This window comes from Aedes aegypti, chromosome 2 (assembly GCF_002204515.2).
Source record: "Aedes aegypti strain LVP_AGWG chromosome 2, AaegL5.0 Primary Assembly, whole genome shotgun sequence".
Lineage (NCBI taxonomy): Eukaryota > Metazoa > Arthropoda > Insecta > Diptera > Culicidae > Aedes > Aedes aegypti.
The window spans coordinates 150,949,092-150,967,596 of record NC_035108.1 but is presented as its reverse complement, the minus strand read 5'-3'; the positions used below and the strand labels follow the sequence as shown (position 1 = coordinate 150,967,596).

Below are 18,505 nucleotides of genomic sequence, written 5' to 3'. Positions count from 1 at the left end.
CAGATCTACCACCGGTGGTGATCCTACAGCCGATGATGATCTGATGCAGAAAGCAGGGGTGAGTGTTTATTTATTTCTCAAACATATACTCCACTGCACTGTGACGTCACGCATCCATTTTGACAGGTACTGGTCCTGTTGTTTACAGTTTGGACTTAGTACTTTTTTCGAATCATTCTTAATTTCGTGAAAGTTTGCTGCGAGGAGATACCCACAAGTGGGGCAAGTGAAAAGTTTATCGTTTAGAACAATAAATTCAAAAACTTACTGTTATATTCACGATTTCTTTTACCTTTGACATTAGTCAGGCGTCCCAATACATAAGTAACATGAAAACAAAGACAATTTTATTCTTGTTACTTGAATTTTCTTCTGTTCAGTTATGTTTGTTGAAATGATTCGACAACATTATAACTGCAACATTTCCAATGTTAGTTCTTACAACATGGGACAGCAATTGCACTTCTGCTCTGTAGAATTTCCACCGCTCGTTATTTGTTAAGAGAATCGGATATGACGTCGGATAACTCTTCAGGAGAAATCAAACGGAATCTTTCAATAAAGTATTTGGAAACTTTTTTATGTGAATACACCTATACCCCATTTTTTATGTTTTTATTTAGCTTTACATAGATATTCCATGAGATTTCCATGCGTTCTCTTATATTGGTACTTTTCAATCAACGTCTTCCTTTTAATCGGCTGTACGAAGCAAACATATTATTATCGTAATATTTGGCAACCTTTCTTTGGAAAAGTTCCATGATTTGGCCATGATAATAGCTTTAAACGCGTTGAGTATAGTGTTTCTTGAGTTATCAGCACGTTCTGTTGTTCTATGATAATTGCGAACCTTGTATACTTATAGCTATCTAAAGAGAAAACACAAACTCAATCTCTAATGAGAAACTTTTCACTTGCCCCACGTGATTAGAAAATTGTTGGTGTTTGAATTTAGTTGTTTTTAGGTCTATGTCGAATTAATTCTAAAACTTTTTTTATTGCAGTTTAAAACTGTCAGAGGGGAAAACTTAGAAGTGGTACAGAAAATTATTTTCCGCAACTTTTTTCCGCTGAAAATATTAAAATAAGATGGCACGCCGCCAACTTATTACGGAGTGATAGTTGACAGGTTAACAATCTTTCGCTCTATTATACAATAATGGCTGAAAAATCTCAGAAATCTCTTACCTATAGTAATGTTCTCAATGGCCTCAACGGCTTACGCATGAGTTTAAAACGTTAATTCACATATTCAGTTAAATATACCAATTATTTTCACTTACCCCATTTACCCACTTGCCCCGCGGTACCTTATCAGAAATTAGTTTAGGAGTCGTTGAGAATTCTGCTCTAAATTCTGTACCGTTTTGACTCATATTCCGAACACTTAAGGTCAACAGTGACTTCAAATGCATCTGGAAGGCATAAATTAGCTGATATTTGTGATTTTTTTATTTTTGCAAAATCTATCTGTTAGCTGGTGGGTGTGCCGGTAAAAATAATTTTAAATTTATTTAAACTGGTTCAGTATTGTTTCCATTTCAAAGAATGAACAACATTTTGATTCAAATGCAGATCACTGTGTTCATTGTGTCTCATATTCTGAACAGGACGAAAAAATCGTATTCAAATTTATAATCTCGAAAATAATTTTATCTGAGCTGATTTTACTGGCCTCAAACAAGAGGATCAGTACTCCCGAGGTGTAAAATAGATTGGAAGATATTAAAATGGAATTGCATATGGCTGCCATTTCCTAGTAATTTCACACAGTCATATTTCAGTGAAACTTTCAACCGAATCGCCATACAAAAGCCGAGTGTTCGGAATATGAGAGTATATTCGGAATTTGAGACAAAACGGTATTTAGAATCGTGTGAAAGATGTTATAAGAATCCTACTCAGAATTCATCTCAATACCTCCCACCAGGGACGAAAATACTCAATCAAACCTCGCCTACATTGATAATTGCTGGGTAGAATCAACGTTGATTTTTATTTGTTTTTATCCTCACCTTGACAACACAACAAAGATTTGCAAAGCGTTTGTGCAAGATTGTCAGTTTCATTTTAACCTGCTGCAACTCAACCGCTTGTTGATCATCGGAAACAAAAAATGATATTCATTCTAAGGGATCGTTCAAATATTACGTAACGCAACAGGGGGAGGGAGGGGGTCTCACATAGTGTTACGGTCCATGCAAAAAAATAAAATTTTCCATACAAAAGCTGTTACGTGGGGGAGGGAGGGGGTCTAAAATTGCCAAATTTTGCGTTACGTAATATTTGAATGCACACTAACCAGCTTGACTTTTTTACATTCCGCTTCGGGAAGTTGTAATTTTTGCACGAGACACACTAAAGACGCTTCAATATAATCCATTCCGTGCATCGGTTCCTTCATTACCCGTATAGCAGCATATTTTTTAATGCATTTGAACCTCATTGATAATCAATTTTCTAAAACTGACACTCTTCTGCTTCTGATAATCAAAAACACCAACGACATACGGGCATCGTTGTTTGTTTTGCTCATCTACTTTTGTGCCATCTTCATTGGAACAATCATATTGGTGGTGGTGCGGTTACTTTGATGGTGGCATAAATTCAGTGAATTGAGTAAAGTGAGCATGATTTTTTTCGTCCCTGCCTCCCACCTTTATTTGTAAATCCTGTCTAGTGTTATATGAGATGACATTTTCCGAAAATCCAACGTAAGTTTTTGCAAGCAGTGTTTCTATCTAGGATATCCTAAAAATCACCGGCTAAACATAACCGGCTAACGTCCCATAAAAAAATATAAAATTTCCATAAAAAATGCAAAATTTGCCAGTAAAGAAACAAGGGTAAAATCAACAGAAAAGTTAAAAATTTCCATAAAAAAATAAAGAAGTGCATAGAAAAAACAAAATTTTCCATAAATAAAAAAAATTTGAGCAATAAATAGATTCAAAAGTGCAGTAGAATCGACAATAATATCACTAAAAAATATTGAATTTTACATTTAACAACCTCAAAATGTCCCTATTTTTTTCACAAAAAGCAAGAAATAATTATAAATTTTCCACAAAAAAAGCCAAAATTTGCAATAAATAAATAATAATTCGCCCACAATAAATCTAAAATTTCCATTCAAAAAATCAAAAAGAGCAATAGCAGTAAATGCAAAGTTGCAATAAACAAACCCAACTGAGCAATTCAAAATGACAATCAATACATGAACATGTTGTAGAAAATTCCAATATTTAGGTAAAACTTTCAATAAAAATAACGTAATTTTCCAATAATGTGTAATAATGTGTGGAATGGATTTCATAAATTTTCAGTCAAACTGAAGCATTGTTTTAACAATTGGAGCTAATTAGTCGTCGTATGTAGATGCGTTCATTAACGATTCCCGATTCAGGAACCAGAGTTGGCGAAGGTACGTTAGACGAGTTTAGCACAACAAGGTAAGTCTCTGTTCTTCGATAGGTTTCTCTACTGAGCTAGTGGCGAGTAATTTTAAACATAATACGGACTCATAATACGGAAATTCACTTTCATCTTTGGTGTAACTGCCCACAGCAGTTGCAGAAATGTGTTTACTTCGATTGATGAGTTTTTTCCTAAATATTTTTTTTATTTGCTTTGTTTGTTTATTTTTAGATCTAATGGGTTGTCTCAGTTCTACAAATATGGTTAAGCATGCTGTAACGCTACTTTTGTACCTCATCACCCACTTCATGCAACTACGTCAGTGGTCTAACAACACTTAGCGCGCTCGGCAAAGTTCCATCATGCCGCATAAAGTGTTGCAGCAAATGATGCTTAGTTTGTAAACACCAGTTCCCTGGCTGGTGGGGCATGAAAGCATAAGCTTCTACCATCAATGTAGTTGGACATAACCCAAGCAGTGACATAAGTGTTCCTAATATTGGAAGATTAGATATCCCATGTTCCATGTTTCATTTCAACATTGCCGAAATAATTAAAATTGTAGCGATAAGGTGTATTAAAAAACATTTTTTTGTGATTTTTCGAAACCTCGCCACCCCTCCATGTATGATTTTTTGTATGAAACATTATTTTTTTCTATATGGCAAGAACTTTTTTTTCAAACCCGGCCAATCTCCCCGCTCTCCCCTCTCCTAAATTCTTACGTAATTAATTATCGAACTCTAAAATGCAATTACTACATCTACATACGACGACTAATTAGCTCCAATTGTGAAAACAATGCTTCAGTTTGACTGAAAATTTATGAAATCCATTACACGCATTATTCACATTATTGGAAAATTACGTTATTTTTATGGAAAGTTTTACTTAAATATTGGAATTTTCTACAACATTTTTATGTATTGATTGTCATTTTGAATTGCTCAGTTGGGTTTGTTTATTGCAACTTTGCATTTACTGCTATTGCTCTTTTTGATTTTTTGAATGGAAATTTTAGATTTATTGTGGGCGAATTATTATTTATTTATTGCAAATTTTGGCTTTTTTTGTGGAAAATTTATAATTATTTCTTGCTTTTTGTGAATAAAATAGGGACATTTTGAGGTTTTTATATGTAAAATTCGATATTTTTTAGTGATATTATTGTCGATTCTACTGCACTTTTGAATCTATTTATTGCTCAAAATTTTTTTATTTATGGAAAATTTTGTTTTTTCTATGCACTTATTTATTTTTTTATGGAAATTTTTAACTTTTCTGTTGATTTTACCCTTGTTTCTTTACTGGCAAATTTTGCATTTTTTATGGAAATTTTATATTTTTTTATGGGACGATTAATTGTCTGCCAAAAATCACCATTCTTAAATCCTGTTCTGGAATCTGAAAGATATTTGTTCGGAGAGAAATCTATCCAGGTACATACGGAACCCTTTCCATAATTTTGTGATAATTTGAATATGAGGATAATGTGAAATTCTGCTAATGATTTTGTGAGAATATTGCCTCAGTTTTCGATATTTTGTTCGACTAATTTAGTCTGTTTCCATAATTGTCTATTGAAACTTGATTAAAGTTCAGGTTTTCCTATTAAATGTTAAACAACTGCGCCCCACGCTTTCTTGTTCCGACCGGATTCGTAGCGAACACCATCTTTACAGGGTTGTTGTCCGGCATTCTTGCAACATGCCCTGCCCAGCGTATCCTTCCAGCTTTAGCTACCTTCACGATACTGGGTTCGCCGTAGAGTTGAGTGAGCTCGTGGTTCATCCTTCGCCGCCACACGCCGTTCTCCTGTACGCCGCCGAAGATCGTCCTTAGCACTCGGCGTTCGAAAACCCCAAGAGCTTGCAAGTCCTCCTCGAGCATAGTCCACGCCTCATGCCCGTAGAGGACTACCGGTCTTATGAGCGTTTTGTACATCGTGCATTTGGTGCGGGGGTGAATCTTTCTTGACCGCAGTTTCTTCTGGAGCCCATAGTGAAGGGGTAAGGATTGTGAACCCCCTTACCTAAGTTTAAAATTCAATTGCAAGTTTCAGTCATGTTTTTGGTAAGTTCTAACTTTAAATTGGAAGAACAGGTAACGGACCGTATGTGAGGTGAGTCATCAAACTCTTCGTGGACCGGAGTACCCATGTCATGGACCGTACGTTGGGTAGCTCTGTCGTAGAAGAAGGTTTCCTATACATTTTGGCATGTTTATTGGCTTGATTACGCTGTGCAATTAAAAATCCAAAATCACTTCCTTAAAGGGTCCAAAATACGACCGTCACCTTATTTAATGCATACTTTACTTCTGATATTATCGAGTGGAAAAGCGTTTAACTCTTCAGTAGTCACGCTGTTGTATTTTGTACAACACAAATGAAAAAACCTAGCTTTTCATACATAGCATCAGCGCGGTGTTTCTGTCGGTTGTCAACCGCACGACGACCGGAAGGATAAACGATTTCAAATCTTATACAGGCACTAGTATTTCAAAGGCGGTTTCGATGGTCAAACCCATTTTTTTTCATTACAAAGCGTCCTACCTGAACATTCTACTCAAAACATAAATTTATTTTCACTTGTTTCAAATTCTTTTGTTAATTTATTCTTTTGGGTTTCATTATTTTATTTATGTATTTGAATCTACATCAATAATCTTGATAAAACCTCGTTAACAATGTTTTGTCAATTCACTCGGTTCATGGCCGCTTCTCTCCATCCTTGACTGCGACCCACGCTCTCCAGGTGCAGGTGCACCTGGTCAATCCACCTAACTCACTGCGCCCCACATCTTCTTCCGACCGGATTCGAAACAAACACCATCATTACAGGGCTGTTGTCCGGCGTTCTAGCAACATGCTCTGCCCAGCGTATCCTTCCAGCTTTGGCCACCTTCTGAATACCGGGTTCGTCGTAGAGTTGGGCGAGTTCGTGGTTCATTCTTCGCCGCCACACACCGTTCTCCTGCACAACGCCGAAGATCGTTCTAGGCACCCAGCATTCAAAACACCCAACAGCTTGCAAGTCATCCTAGAGAATAGTCCACGTTTCATGCCCGTAGAGGACTACCGGTTTCATGAGCGTTTTGTACATGGTGCATTTGATGCGGGAGTGAATTTTTCTTAACCGATGTTTCTTCTGGAACCCATGGAAGGCGCGATTTACACAGATGATACGCCTTTGTATTTCATGACTAACGTTATTGTCGGCTGTCAGCAGGGACCCGAGGTAGACGAACTCGTCAACCACCTCGAAAGAATCCTCGTCTATTGTAACACTGCTTCCTAGGCGGGCCATATCGTCTGCGAAGCAGACAAATTGTCCGGATCTCGTGAAAATCGTGCCTCGACTGTTAAGTCCTGTTCTCCGCATGACACCTCCAAGCGCAATATTGAACAGCACGCACGAAAGTCCATCACCTTGTCGTAGTCCCCAGTGAGATTCGAATGAACTGGAGTGCTCGCCCGAGAACTTTACGCAGTTTTGCATACCGTCCATCGTTGTTTTAATCAATCTTGTCAGCTTCCCGGTAAAGCTGTTCTCTTCCATGATCTTCCATAGCGCTACACGATCAATACTGTCGTATGCCGCTTTGGAATCGATGAACAGGAGGTGCGTAGGGACTTGATATTCACGGCATTTCTGGAGGATTTGTCACACGGAAAAGAATTGATAATTTGATAACTTCCCACGAGCTCGTTTGCTATAGATGATAGACAACGGAAGATAACCTGGAATAGCACTTTGTAGATGACGTTTAGGATAGTTTTCACACTCCAGTTTATCGCCCTTTTTGTAGATGGAGCATATAACGCCTTGCTTCCACTCCTCCGGCAGATGTTCCGTCTCCCAGATTGTGATCATCAGTCGATGCAGACAAGCGGTAAACCTCTCAGGGCCCATCTGTTCGGCTCCGATACCATCCTTATTGTTCTGAGCTGTTGAATGGCATCCTTAACTTCCCCCATCGTGGAAGATGGTTGGTTTCCACTGTCCGCTGTGCTGACGTTGCCTTCACCTTCGCTGTCCTTACCTTCAGTGCCTGCATTCTCTGCGCTATTCAACTGTTCATCGAAGTGGTGCTTCCACCTTTCGATCACCTCGCCTCCGTCCGTCAGGATGATCCAATCCTTATCCCTGCATATTTCAGTTCGCGGAACGATGCCTTTGCGGGATCCGTTGAACTTCTGATAGAAGTTCCGCGCTTTTTGAGAACGGTACAGCAACCCCATCACTTAGTATTCTGCCTCTTCCAGGCGGCGTTTTTTTGTCCCGGAGTAGGCAGGTTCGCTGTTTCCGCGTCAGTCTGTATCGTTTTACGATTTTCCACGTACCCGCGCTGCATTCTTCTCCTCCAAAACCTCCTGGCATTCCTCGTCGAACCAAACGTTTCGTGAACTCCGTTCTACGTATCTGACAATGCTTTCGGCAACGTTGCTAATGGCTGCTTTGATTGTTTTCCAGCAGTCTTCAGGAGGGACTCCATCGAGCTCGCCTTCATCCGCTGCCTCAAGATGCTGCGCGTACGCATTGGTGACATCTGGTTGTTTTAGTCGCGCTAGATTGTAACGAGGCGGCCGTCGGTACCGTACCTTTGTTGGTGACGGTTAGTTTTGGCGCAGTTTCACCATCACCAGGTAGTGGTCGGAATCAATGTTAGTGCCTCAATTGGGTCGATCAAAACGTGGTCAATTGGTGATTCTGTCTCTGAGGTGATCTTCAGATGTACTGATACGGGAGACTGTGCTGGAAATAAGTGCTACGAAAGGCCATATTCATATATCAATCGTAGGCCGTTCTCGTTCTTCAAGTGATTCAGGATTGATTTAGTCAATTTTTGAGCGATTCATGTCTGATTCTCCTTATATTCAGCTGATTCAAATCTGAGAAGATTCATAATTAAGTGTCTCATGTCTGACTTACATCATATTCAAGTGTTTCAAGTCTGATTCACTTTATAATCCAGTGAACTGAGATTCCATTTATTTATTAGTGACGGAGGTCTAAACCAGTGGATATACAAAACTTGAACTTTCTGTCTTATCTTCACAGCAAAAAAATCTTAAATTTACATGACCCGTAAACTTTTATGATAATCATGTATAACGAGTTATAACTGAATGTTCAAAAATGCTTGCAGTCTTGAGTGAAACTGAAACATTTCATGATCTTCAATCCAGCATTCGCCAATATTGCATGCTTTTTTGCATCTAGAAAGTAAAATTGCAAACAAGATTGCTCAGTTTACATGATTCTACGCTGAATATTCTGTCATATATAATGCACATGGATGAATCGACGGCTTGTCATTTGATGTACATTATTTATGATTGAATTTTCAGCGTGAAAATCATGTAAATCGAGCCGTTTTGCATGCAACGTTTTTTAAGAGAAGACGTTTCGTGTTCAATATTAAAGATTTTGCTAGCAATGTTGGATATAATAGATGTGTTTGTAGGTTCTATCATTGAATAATACATGAGAAATGGCTTTGAAAGATTGAAGCTAAAATTACGTTACGTTTAAATCTAAGATTTTTTTGGTGTGTGGATCATAAGATAGAACTCGTATGAAATGCCTTATTTTATTTACTCATCAGCGCCACATAGTGAAAACTTTTTGAATTCAACGGTTTGGCTTCCGGATGTCCTTTACTTTCTGAATAACTTTTCGAAAACTTGAGCTTCGGGATGTCCTTGATCTTCTTAACAACTTCGCTGAAACTCAGCGAAAATAATTTTGTTTTGAAGGTTTTAGACTCCCTGGGGAGAGAGGCTGATTCGAACTTCTTTGCAAATAATTTCTGGATCACGAGAGCAATGTGAATTTACCTTTTTTGGGGTGATGCTAAACTTTTTGGGTAGTGATTCAATATGCAGCTGAGTATTGCAATAGGGTTTCGTTCTACTTCGTCATAAGCGCTATTATTCGTCGTATCAAACTTAAAATGTTCCACTACGGTGGATATTCCAACTTACCTGCAATGTACATTCATTTTTCAAGTGTAATTTTGTGGAAGTTGTTATGGTTCGCACACCTGTACACCAAAAATGCAATAAAACTACAGTATTTTGATAAATAACTTCAGTTCAATTTTCCACTTTGCACTTATTCGCCGAAATCGCATGGACGAACACGATTTGAAAGAAATGCTTAGCGATCGACATCAGTCACACCACTTTATGATACAAATTTATTCCCGCCCCTTCCCGTGACTTACTTCGCCGGGCACTTGTTTTCACTTCTTTCGTACTTCTTCACTTTTTCACTGAAGGATTTCATTCCAATCGCACGCCGTAAAAGTTCCATAGTTCACGAAATTTTATGAAATTTCTTCAACGACCGCGTTAAATTGAGAATGTAAACAAAGTTCAACCCGTCGTACTGAAAAAAAAGCTTGTGCGCATCAATGTGCGCGCGATGCTCGGCGTAAAAAACTATTGCTTTGATTGTGTTGTTTTTGCTGCACTGTGATCAAATGTCATGATTGTTCGGTCAAAAAGAATTCTGTTTATATGTTTGAGCTGAATTTTGATGACGAACAATGAATTTGAAAGGAAATTAATATATTTTATCATACTGAATTAATGGATGGAGATGCCCGTAGATCTATATATTCTAGTAAAACATTTTATAATAGCGTTGATATGTTGTATTTTGACCACTCACTTTATCACAGTGAGCCGTAAGTTGAGAGACGAATCTGAAAACTGATTGCGACAGAAATGAAAACTATACGACGAATTGAGAATACGGCAAGATGCAGTTCCATTGCATTATGTCCAAAAAGCCGATCAATTTTTATCAAAATCTTATTGTACAATGCGAAAGCCATTTTAGGAAAGAATTGTTTGGCATCAGTTTGTATCAGCATCATTCACTGCAATACTAGGAAAATTATAGGTTCTCACTAATCAAAGCTGTGTAATATTTTACTGTGTAATAAGAACAACCTCACTGCTTTTAAAGGCAAGCAGTTTGATCTATTTTTCTATTTTTGCCAAATTTATTAAAAAAATAGTTTTCAAAGATATAAATATAAAAAATATTGATATTGCTTGATTTACAGAATGATCCGAATGACAGAACTCTTTTAAGAGACTTGGTCTCTATTTTTATGTAAGTCTTTATTTTCAGTGGAAGGTCTCTAGAATATCTATTTTATCCAAAATGGTCTCTTAACTCTCTTTTTCCTTATTCTTGCTTGTATTATGCAAAATTGTACAGGCTCCATAGAAAGTTTCAGATACTAAAATGGGTTTAACAAGAATTTTTCAAGAATTTCGTCTCAGATTCCCTGAAGAAAAGCTTCAAAAATTATCATAGTTATTTTATTTAGAATAGTCTCAAGGGATCTCTAGCCCAGATAGCCGTAGCGGTAAACGCGCAGCTATTCAGCAAGACCAAGCTGAGGGTTGTGGGTTCGAATCCCATCGGTCGAGGATCTTTTCGGGTTGGAAATTTTCTCGACTTCCCAGGGCATAGAGTATCTTCGTACCTGCCACACGATATACACATGCAAAAATGATCATTGGCATAGTAAGCTCTCAGTTAATAACTGTGGAAGTGCTCATAAGAACACAGCTTCTCAGAGCTCTGTCCCATTGAGGACGAAACGCCAGAAAGATCTCTTAAAAAATGCCTAGAGATTTTTCTACTAATTTTCCCAAAATATTTTCATGCTATTTTTCGAATTATGGTTTGAAAAATTGCTCAAGAATTTGCTCCAAGAATTCCTTGAGAACTCCAAAGCTACTACTCCCAGTAATTTCCGGAGGTTTCACTTTGATTTTTTTTTTCAACACTATGCTTTAATTTTCTCCAGATATTTACTCACTAATACTTCAAACAATTTCTCCAGTTGTTACTCTACGAGAAAAAATAGCTCAAGGTTTTTGATCAAGAAACCCGGCCAAACTTTCCTAACTTGTTCATGTAGATTCCTTCAAGAATTCATTCTCGTTTCCTCCCTGAAATCCAAAATTCCTTAAGAGGTTCTTCGAAAATTTTTTTTTTGTAGGATTTTTTTCAGCATTTCATCAAGTATTACTCTAGTAGGTTTACCAAAACATTTCTTAAAAAGTTTCTTAAAAAAAAAATAATAATATCGCGAAAAAAATCGTTTCTTTGTTTTACAGAACAATGTTCAAATCTATGATCTCTAGAAAACGCTTTCTCTAGTATTGCGATTGCCGGGGCCTTACTAATTTGTGTACGATGTCTTCCTTCCGAGGTTTATATGCGTGTGCTGATCTAATCACATTCGGACGCAACCGAAAACCGCACATGTTTCCTTCCAGTTAGTGGTGGGCCATGTGTATCGTAAGATAAATAGCAAATAATTTCAGGTTTCACTCGAAACGGCATAAAACAAACAAATTACGAATCATCCACACACATCGTGAGTTCATACTTTTTTACGCTACACTGGTCCTGTATCAAGAAATCATTTCGAGGGTTTGCGTAAATTTGAGAAATTAGAGGGAGCAAACTAAACAATATTTTTTAATTTATTTAGCACCAAATGGCAAAGTTGACCAAATTTTGACAATTGTTGATAATATATAAAATTTTCACTAATTTGCGCATAGTCTGAAACTACATTTTATGAACTAGCAAGAACCTGTCCATAAATATGAATCAATGATAACACGGTTTATGAATCAACCGATTATTTTTTTTATCCTAATGTTAAATGTCAAACAGTCCATTTCTTTATGAGAACATACAAGGTGATTTTTTTTTTGCTTTGTTAAATATAAAGACGTTTAGCCCTGAGCTGGCTCGTCTCTGAAGGTGAAATTGACAATTGAATAATGGCTTGATGCGAAACTATATCATTAGGCACATAAAATACTTTGTTTTTAGTACATTGTTTTTAGTTTTCACTGTGATACCTAGTTTTGAAATGGTTAGACCACAATATGTAGTTCAAAGTTTATGCGATATATCAGCAAATATGTTTCTGTAATGATTTGGATAAATTTCATTTTAACATAGTCACTCAGATTAGCTGATTCATAAATCGTTGGTGATTCAACTGTGTAGGGTGACTGCACATCGGAGATGTTTGACTTCGCTAGATTTACCTTGCGTTAAAAAGTCAAAAATAGTTGCTCATAACCTACCCAACAACATGTGGACACAACAACGGTCAACAACGAAGGGATACCTGTCTTCGAAACACCCACAAAGTCTCAATTCCCGACGCTATGCTTCCGTTTACACCGGGCAGGTGAGTTAACAAGCTGGCACCCGCTCAATCGTGTACGCGAACCGAAAAAGTCCACCTACGAATAAACGACAACAACCGTCAACACCGCGAACAGCGCACAGCAGGAGCCTAATGGACCGTGAATGAATTACAAACCGACACGGTGATACCTTCTACCCGTCGCACCCTCTGGCACTGCCGGCTGATGGTATGCTGCAGCATCTACCCGGCGCGACCCACCATAGGCACCCAAACACGAGCGCGGTTCATTCCAAGCGGCAAACATTCTTATGCATGAATCATCAACACCCCGAAACGCCGGTTTGGCTGAAGAGGTCTACAGCCATGGGCATAGCTAGAGGGGGGTGTAGTCTGGGCTCTAATGGTTAACGAAAAAAACAAATATAAAAATCAACAAGTTTACTACGAAGGTTAATATATTATATGAATTTTTCAAAGGGCGTTTTTAGCATTCATCTTTCCATTTTCATTGAAACATTATTTACCAATTGAACATTTTTGCATACATGTGTATATCGTGTGGTAAGTACCAATATACTCTATGCCTTCACAGAAAGAAAAATCCATGTAAATTTCGGCGTAAAATCATGCACATGAAGGGAATGCCAGATGTGTCGCAAATTTACACGTCGCATCATGTAAAACTACAATAACATCATGTAAATTTATGCGAATTGTCGAGTAATCGGCTAGAGTCCATGCAAGAATACACAATATATAGCGGAAACTTACATGATGTTATTGTAGTTTTACATAATGCGACGCGTATATTGCGACACATCTAGAATTTCCTTTATGTTCATGATTTTACGCTGAAATTTACATGGATTTTTCTTTCTGTGTTGAGAATAAAAAAATCCATTACGAAAAGTTTCTCGCCCTGTGGGATTCGAATACACGACCCTAAGCATGGTCGTGTTGAATAGCTATGCGTTTACCGCTACGGATATCTGGGCCCCTTTAAGCTTGCATGTTAATATAAAATATCATGAATCAATTTTATATCCAGCATTCATATTGATAAAAAATTTCTCCATGATATTTTTAGGATAATTCTTGGATCCCAGCTTGACCCTTATCGTCTTTTAAAACGTTTTGAACGTTTGTAAAACAACACATAAAAAAACATATCTTCGTTGTTATTGAAGCGATTTTTTAATGAACCTTTCAAAAATTCAGTTCAGATTCAAACAAATTTGTATAGGGATGCCTCTAAGAACTCCTCCGAGATCTTTATCAGCGATCCTTTAAGAAATTTCACTAATTTTACTTCTGGAATTTTTCACAGAATGTATGCCAATATCAATTCCTTATGTTCCATCTAAGGAATTCTAACACAGAAATCACTCCTGATTTTTTTAATGATTTAATAGGGAATTCTACTAGGAACATGTCCAAGCAATTTACTTAAAACTATTTGGATACTAAAGCTAAAAAAAATCTACAGAAATATAGTATCTACTGTAAACCTGGGGCATGTCAAACAGTATTGTAGAAACTTATGTTTTATTATTCTTAAGATTCTAGACATTGTCAAATGAAATTGATCTCTATGTAGCAAAACATGTTGTAGAATGAAAAAAATACCCTTTTACTGAATTTGGTCAAACTACTAAGAAGGTGTTGAAATTTCAAAATCAAATAAATTTGAATATTCATTTGATGGAATAAATTAGAGATGGGCAATAGAAAAGTGAGTCATAATAAAGCAGTGGTTTCCAACCTTTTAGAAGCTGCGACTCCCTGCAAAACATCCCTTAGACTTCTGAAAATGGAACATCCATTGATACTTGAAATCGATAGATACACTGGGCAAAACTCTACTATCATTCATCGAAGAAATCTACTAAGCTTTTTATCAGCAGTATAATCCTGCACATTTTTTTAAAGATATTCCTATACCAAGCACCCTACTTGATACTTGATGGGCTACAATCCGCTGCGTTGAATCTACGCCGAATGGATAATTCTGCTCCACTGGACTCGGTCCTGAGCCAATCGCCTCCAGTCGCCGTGAACGTTAAGTGCCCATTTAGGTCCTCCTCAACTGCAAAAGGCCATCGTGTACGCGGCCTACTACGAAGTCGACGGTCTAAGGTTACGAATGAGATCAAAATCTCATCCGCAACCCGCCCACTTGATTGTGATCCATCTAACAATGCACTGTGTTTTATTTTCTCGATTTCATGCGCTTTTCGAATAGCGCTCAAACCATTGATTTTAGCGATATAATTCGTTTTTAAAGTTTGTTCGGAGAAGTTTCTTGGTGTATTAAAGCGCATCTTTTGATGCAAAAAGTTTTGTGATCAATCCACCTAGCAGTGAGATAGAAAAACTATTTTTTCAAAACATTTAGATAGACATATGGTGTCTTCGGCAAAGTTGTAGATTTGAAACATTTTTGTCGAAGACACGATTTTTCTATCTCTTATACTTTTTGAGATATATGCCGTTGTATGTGAATGGCCCCTAAAAATCATATTTTTTATCATAACTTTTTTCCAAGATATTTAACATTTTTTGTGTTTTCTACAAAGTTGATTGTCATGAAAAAACCCGTGTTTTTGCTGAACATATCACCACCCTATCTTTTGAAGTAACAAAGTTATTCATAAAGAACTCTTTTTTTAAAGGGTAGTTTAGGCCTCTATAACTGGCTTCGGCGCAAAATGGAGCAGACAACTCTTACAAATCATGAAAGTATCATATCTCCCCTTTTGGCAGTTGGTAAAAACTTTTGTCTATAAGCGTCTTTGCATGGGTTTTTACTATCAATCAAATAAGCCTTATTAAAACGAATTCGACTGATAATTCTTTTACTTTAAGAGATAGAGAGGTGCGATGTTCAGCAAAACCACGCGTTTTAAGATGTTTAACAACTTTGTAGAAGACATGAAAAATGTTAAAAATCTTGTAAAAGAGTTACGAATTTTTTAACATAAAGTTTTTTAGGGGCCATTCACATACAACGGCATATATCTCAAAAAGTATATGAGATAGAAAAATCGTGTCTTCGACAAAGTTGTTTCAAATCTACAACTTTGCCGAAGACACCATATGTCTATCTAAATGTTTTGAAAAAATAGTTTTTCTATCTCACTGCTAGGTGGATTGATCACAAAACTTTTTGCATCAAAAGATGCGCTTTAATACACCAAGAAACTTCTCCGAACAAACTATATCGCTAAAATCAATGGTTTGAGCGCTATTCAAAAAGCGCATGGAATCGAGAAAATAAAACACAGTGCAATGCACGAATCCGTCTGGTCAGTTTCGTTGGAAAATCATGTTCTATTACTATCTGCCATAACTCATTTCTCTTCACTGAATCGTACGCCGCCTTGAACTCAATAAACTGATGATGATTCTGCAAGTTGTATTCCCGGAACTTATCAAGTATTTGTCGCAAGGTAAATATTTGATCCGTTGTTCATCGGCCCTCACAAAAACCAGCTTAGAATTCCCCGACGAAAAACTCCTCAAGCGGCCTCAATCTGTTGCACAGAATACGTGACATTATTTTGTACACCGAATTGAGAAGCTTTATTCCTCAGTAATTGGCACACTCCAGTCTGTGTCCCTTCTTATACAGAGGGCAGATGATACCGTCCAGCCAGCTAGTAGGCAGTTCCGCTTCCTCCCATATCCTTAACAGAGTATGTTGCAGTATTTCGTACAGCTGTTCACTACCTTCCTTGGAAAGTCCTGCCGGGAACTCGTCTTTTCCAGCAGCCTTACTGTTGTTCCCCTCTCTGAATGCCTCTGAATGAGCCACCATGGTGTTGTCTGTCAGCAAGTTACCTTCACGGTCATTGAACATTTTTCTCTGCATATCATTTTGTTCCATGCTGTTCAGCATCTCAGTAATTGGGGCTTTCCTTAGCCGAGTGGTTAGAGTCCACAGCTACAAAGCAAAGCCATGCTGAAGATGTCTGGGTTCGATTCCCGGTCGGTCCAGGATTTTTTCGTAACGGACTTTTTTTTTGACTTCCCTGGGCGTAGAGTATAATCGTACCTGCCACACGATATACGAATGCGAAAATGGCAACTTTGGCAAAGAAAGCTCTCAGTTAATAACTGTGGAAGTGCTCATTAGAACACTAAGCTGAGAAGCAGGCTTTGTCCCAGTGAGGACGTTAATGCCAAGAAGAAGAAGCGCCTCAGTAATAATATCTTCTTCATACTGGTTTTTCTTCCTGCGGTGGATTCTTTTCTCGGCTGCTCTCGCTTCCTTGTACCGCTCTCTAACATCTGGCTTCTGGCAACATTCTTCTCATCTGTCACCTTTTGGCACTCCTCATCAAACCAACCGTTCCTAGGTCGTCTTTGAGTAGTACCTATCACCCCTCTTGCGCCGCTGTGCTCGCCGCTCTGTGGATAGACTCGCACAGATTGTTGAGGTAGTCGTCTACGTTCCTTATCCGCTCATCAAGCTTCCGATGGCGTTCAACTGCTACACCGTCTGTTGATAAGCGCTGAACATTGCAACACAACGATCGCTGTGCTTTTGTGTTTGCCACGGTCGACATCCGTGCGCGAATCTTACTGACAACGAGATAGTGATCAGAGTCGATGTTTGGACCTCTGAAGGTTCTCACATCGATGACATTCGAAAAATGCCGGCCATCCATCAAAACGTGGTCTACTTGTTTGCAGAGCTGGTGTGCTTTAAGATGTCTTTGCTTGCAAAGTTGGTGCTACTGGTGGCCATCCCTCTAGCTGCGGCCAAAGTTACTAATCTTAGAAAAAGTCCTCTCTTCCGACCTGAGCATTGGAATCCCCGATAACCATTTTCAAGTCATGTTATTCAAGCTTCATTTAGTAAAAATGTTTAATGAGCTCGAGTTTGTTGAAGATTTTTACAGTTAGCATTCCAAACGATTTACAGATATAGTTGAGACATTTCATTATGTATCTCAATGGATTTTACGAAAAATTCGGAAAGATCCCATACATATTGTTGAGTATCCACATCTGGAAGCTTCTATGCATATTTTTGGAAGCCAGCTTTATGTCTCAGAATTCATAAAAAAAACGCCAGAAACTCTCTGACTTCTTTGGCCAATAACCGTCACGAATCTCCTCAAAATGTACTAACGGACAAAGTTTCCAACAATAAATACTATTAAAAATATGATCAAATAGTTTCTCCAAAATTTCTGCGGAATTCCGAATTTCGAAAATGGATTGAGTGCGAAAAAGAATTGAAGAATTTCAAATACTCCTTATTCTTCTTATACTTTACCAGAGTCCCCCCAAAATGCCTTAAGGCTAGCCTTGAGATAGGAATCTGACAATATTGAACAAAAATATGCAAGAAATTCTGTATTCATACCTTTTTTAACAATCATAGTTTCATTTTCAAGCAACGCTTGAAAAAAATCAAGCAAGGCATACCAACAAAATGACATTATTAGAATATTTTACTATTTGCGTTAAAAAGTTAAATAAAATAAGTCAACTCAATCATAAAGCTCTTATGCAACACAAGAGATCCAATAATTTACTCACCTTCGTTCAAATATATCAAGAAAAACAACATTTAATTAAAATAGCTTCGCGGACCCCCTGAGATATCGTGTACCACCGGATGGGATACTCTGTACTGTTTATAGCTACCAATCATTTCAAATATTCATAACTTGCATTTCTGCTTAGCATCAGAATATTGACATAAAGCTTTGACTTTCAAGTGGAGTAGAATTCATGTTACATATGAGCTACGGTGAAAATTCCAAGTCAATCGGAGCAAAAATTTCACCAGGCTACTCTTTGAAATTGCATCAGAGATTTTTCTAAGAATTTGTTCTTAGAATTCGTCTGATTTTATACTCTTTAC

The 18,505-nt window shown here is 37.6% G+C and overlaps 1 protein-coding gene across 8 annotated transcripts in view; it reads left to right on the top strand.

The window, feature by feature from the left end:
* LOC5572977 (FH1/FH2 domain-containing protein 1) overlaps positions 1-18,505 on the top strand; it is a 467,818-nt gene that overhangs the window by 64,146 nt on the left and 385,167 nt on the right. For all 8 annotated transcript variants that reach the window (XM_021842727.1, XM_021842725.1, XM_021842726.1 and 5 more), the window contains one exon: positions 4-58. In XM_021842727.1, the coding sequence (XP_021698419.1) occupies positions 4-58 (55 nt within the window). The remainder of the gene's footprint in view (positions 1-3; positions 59-18,505) is intronic.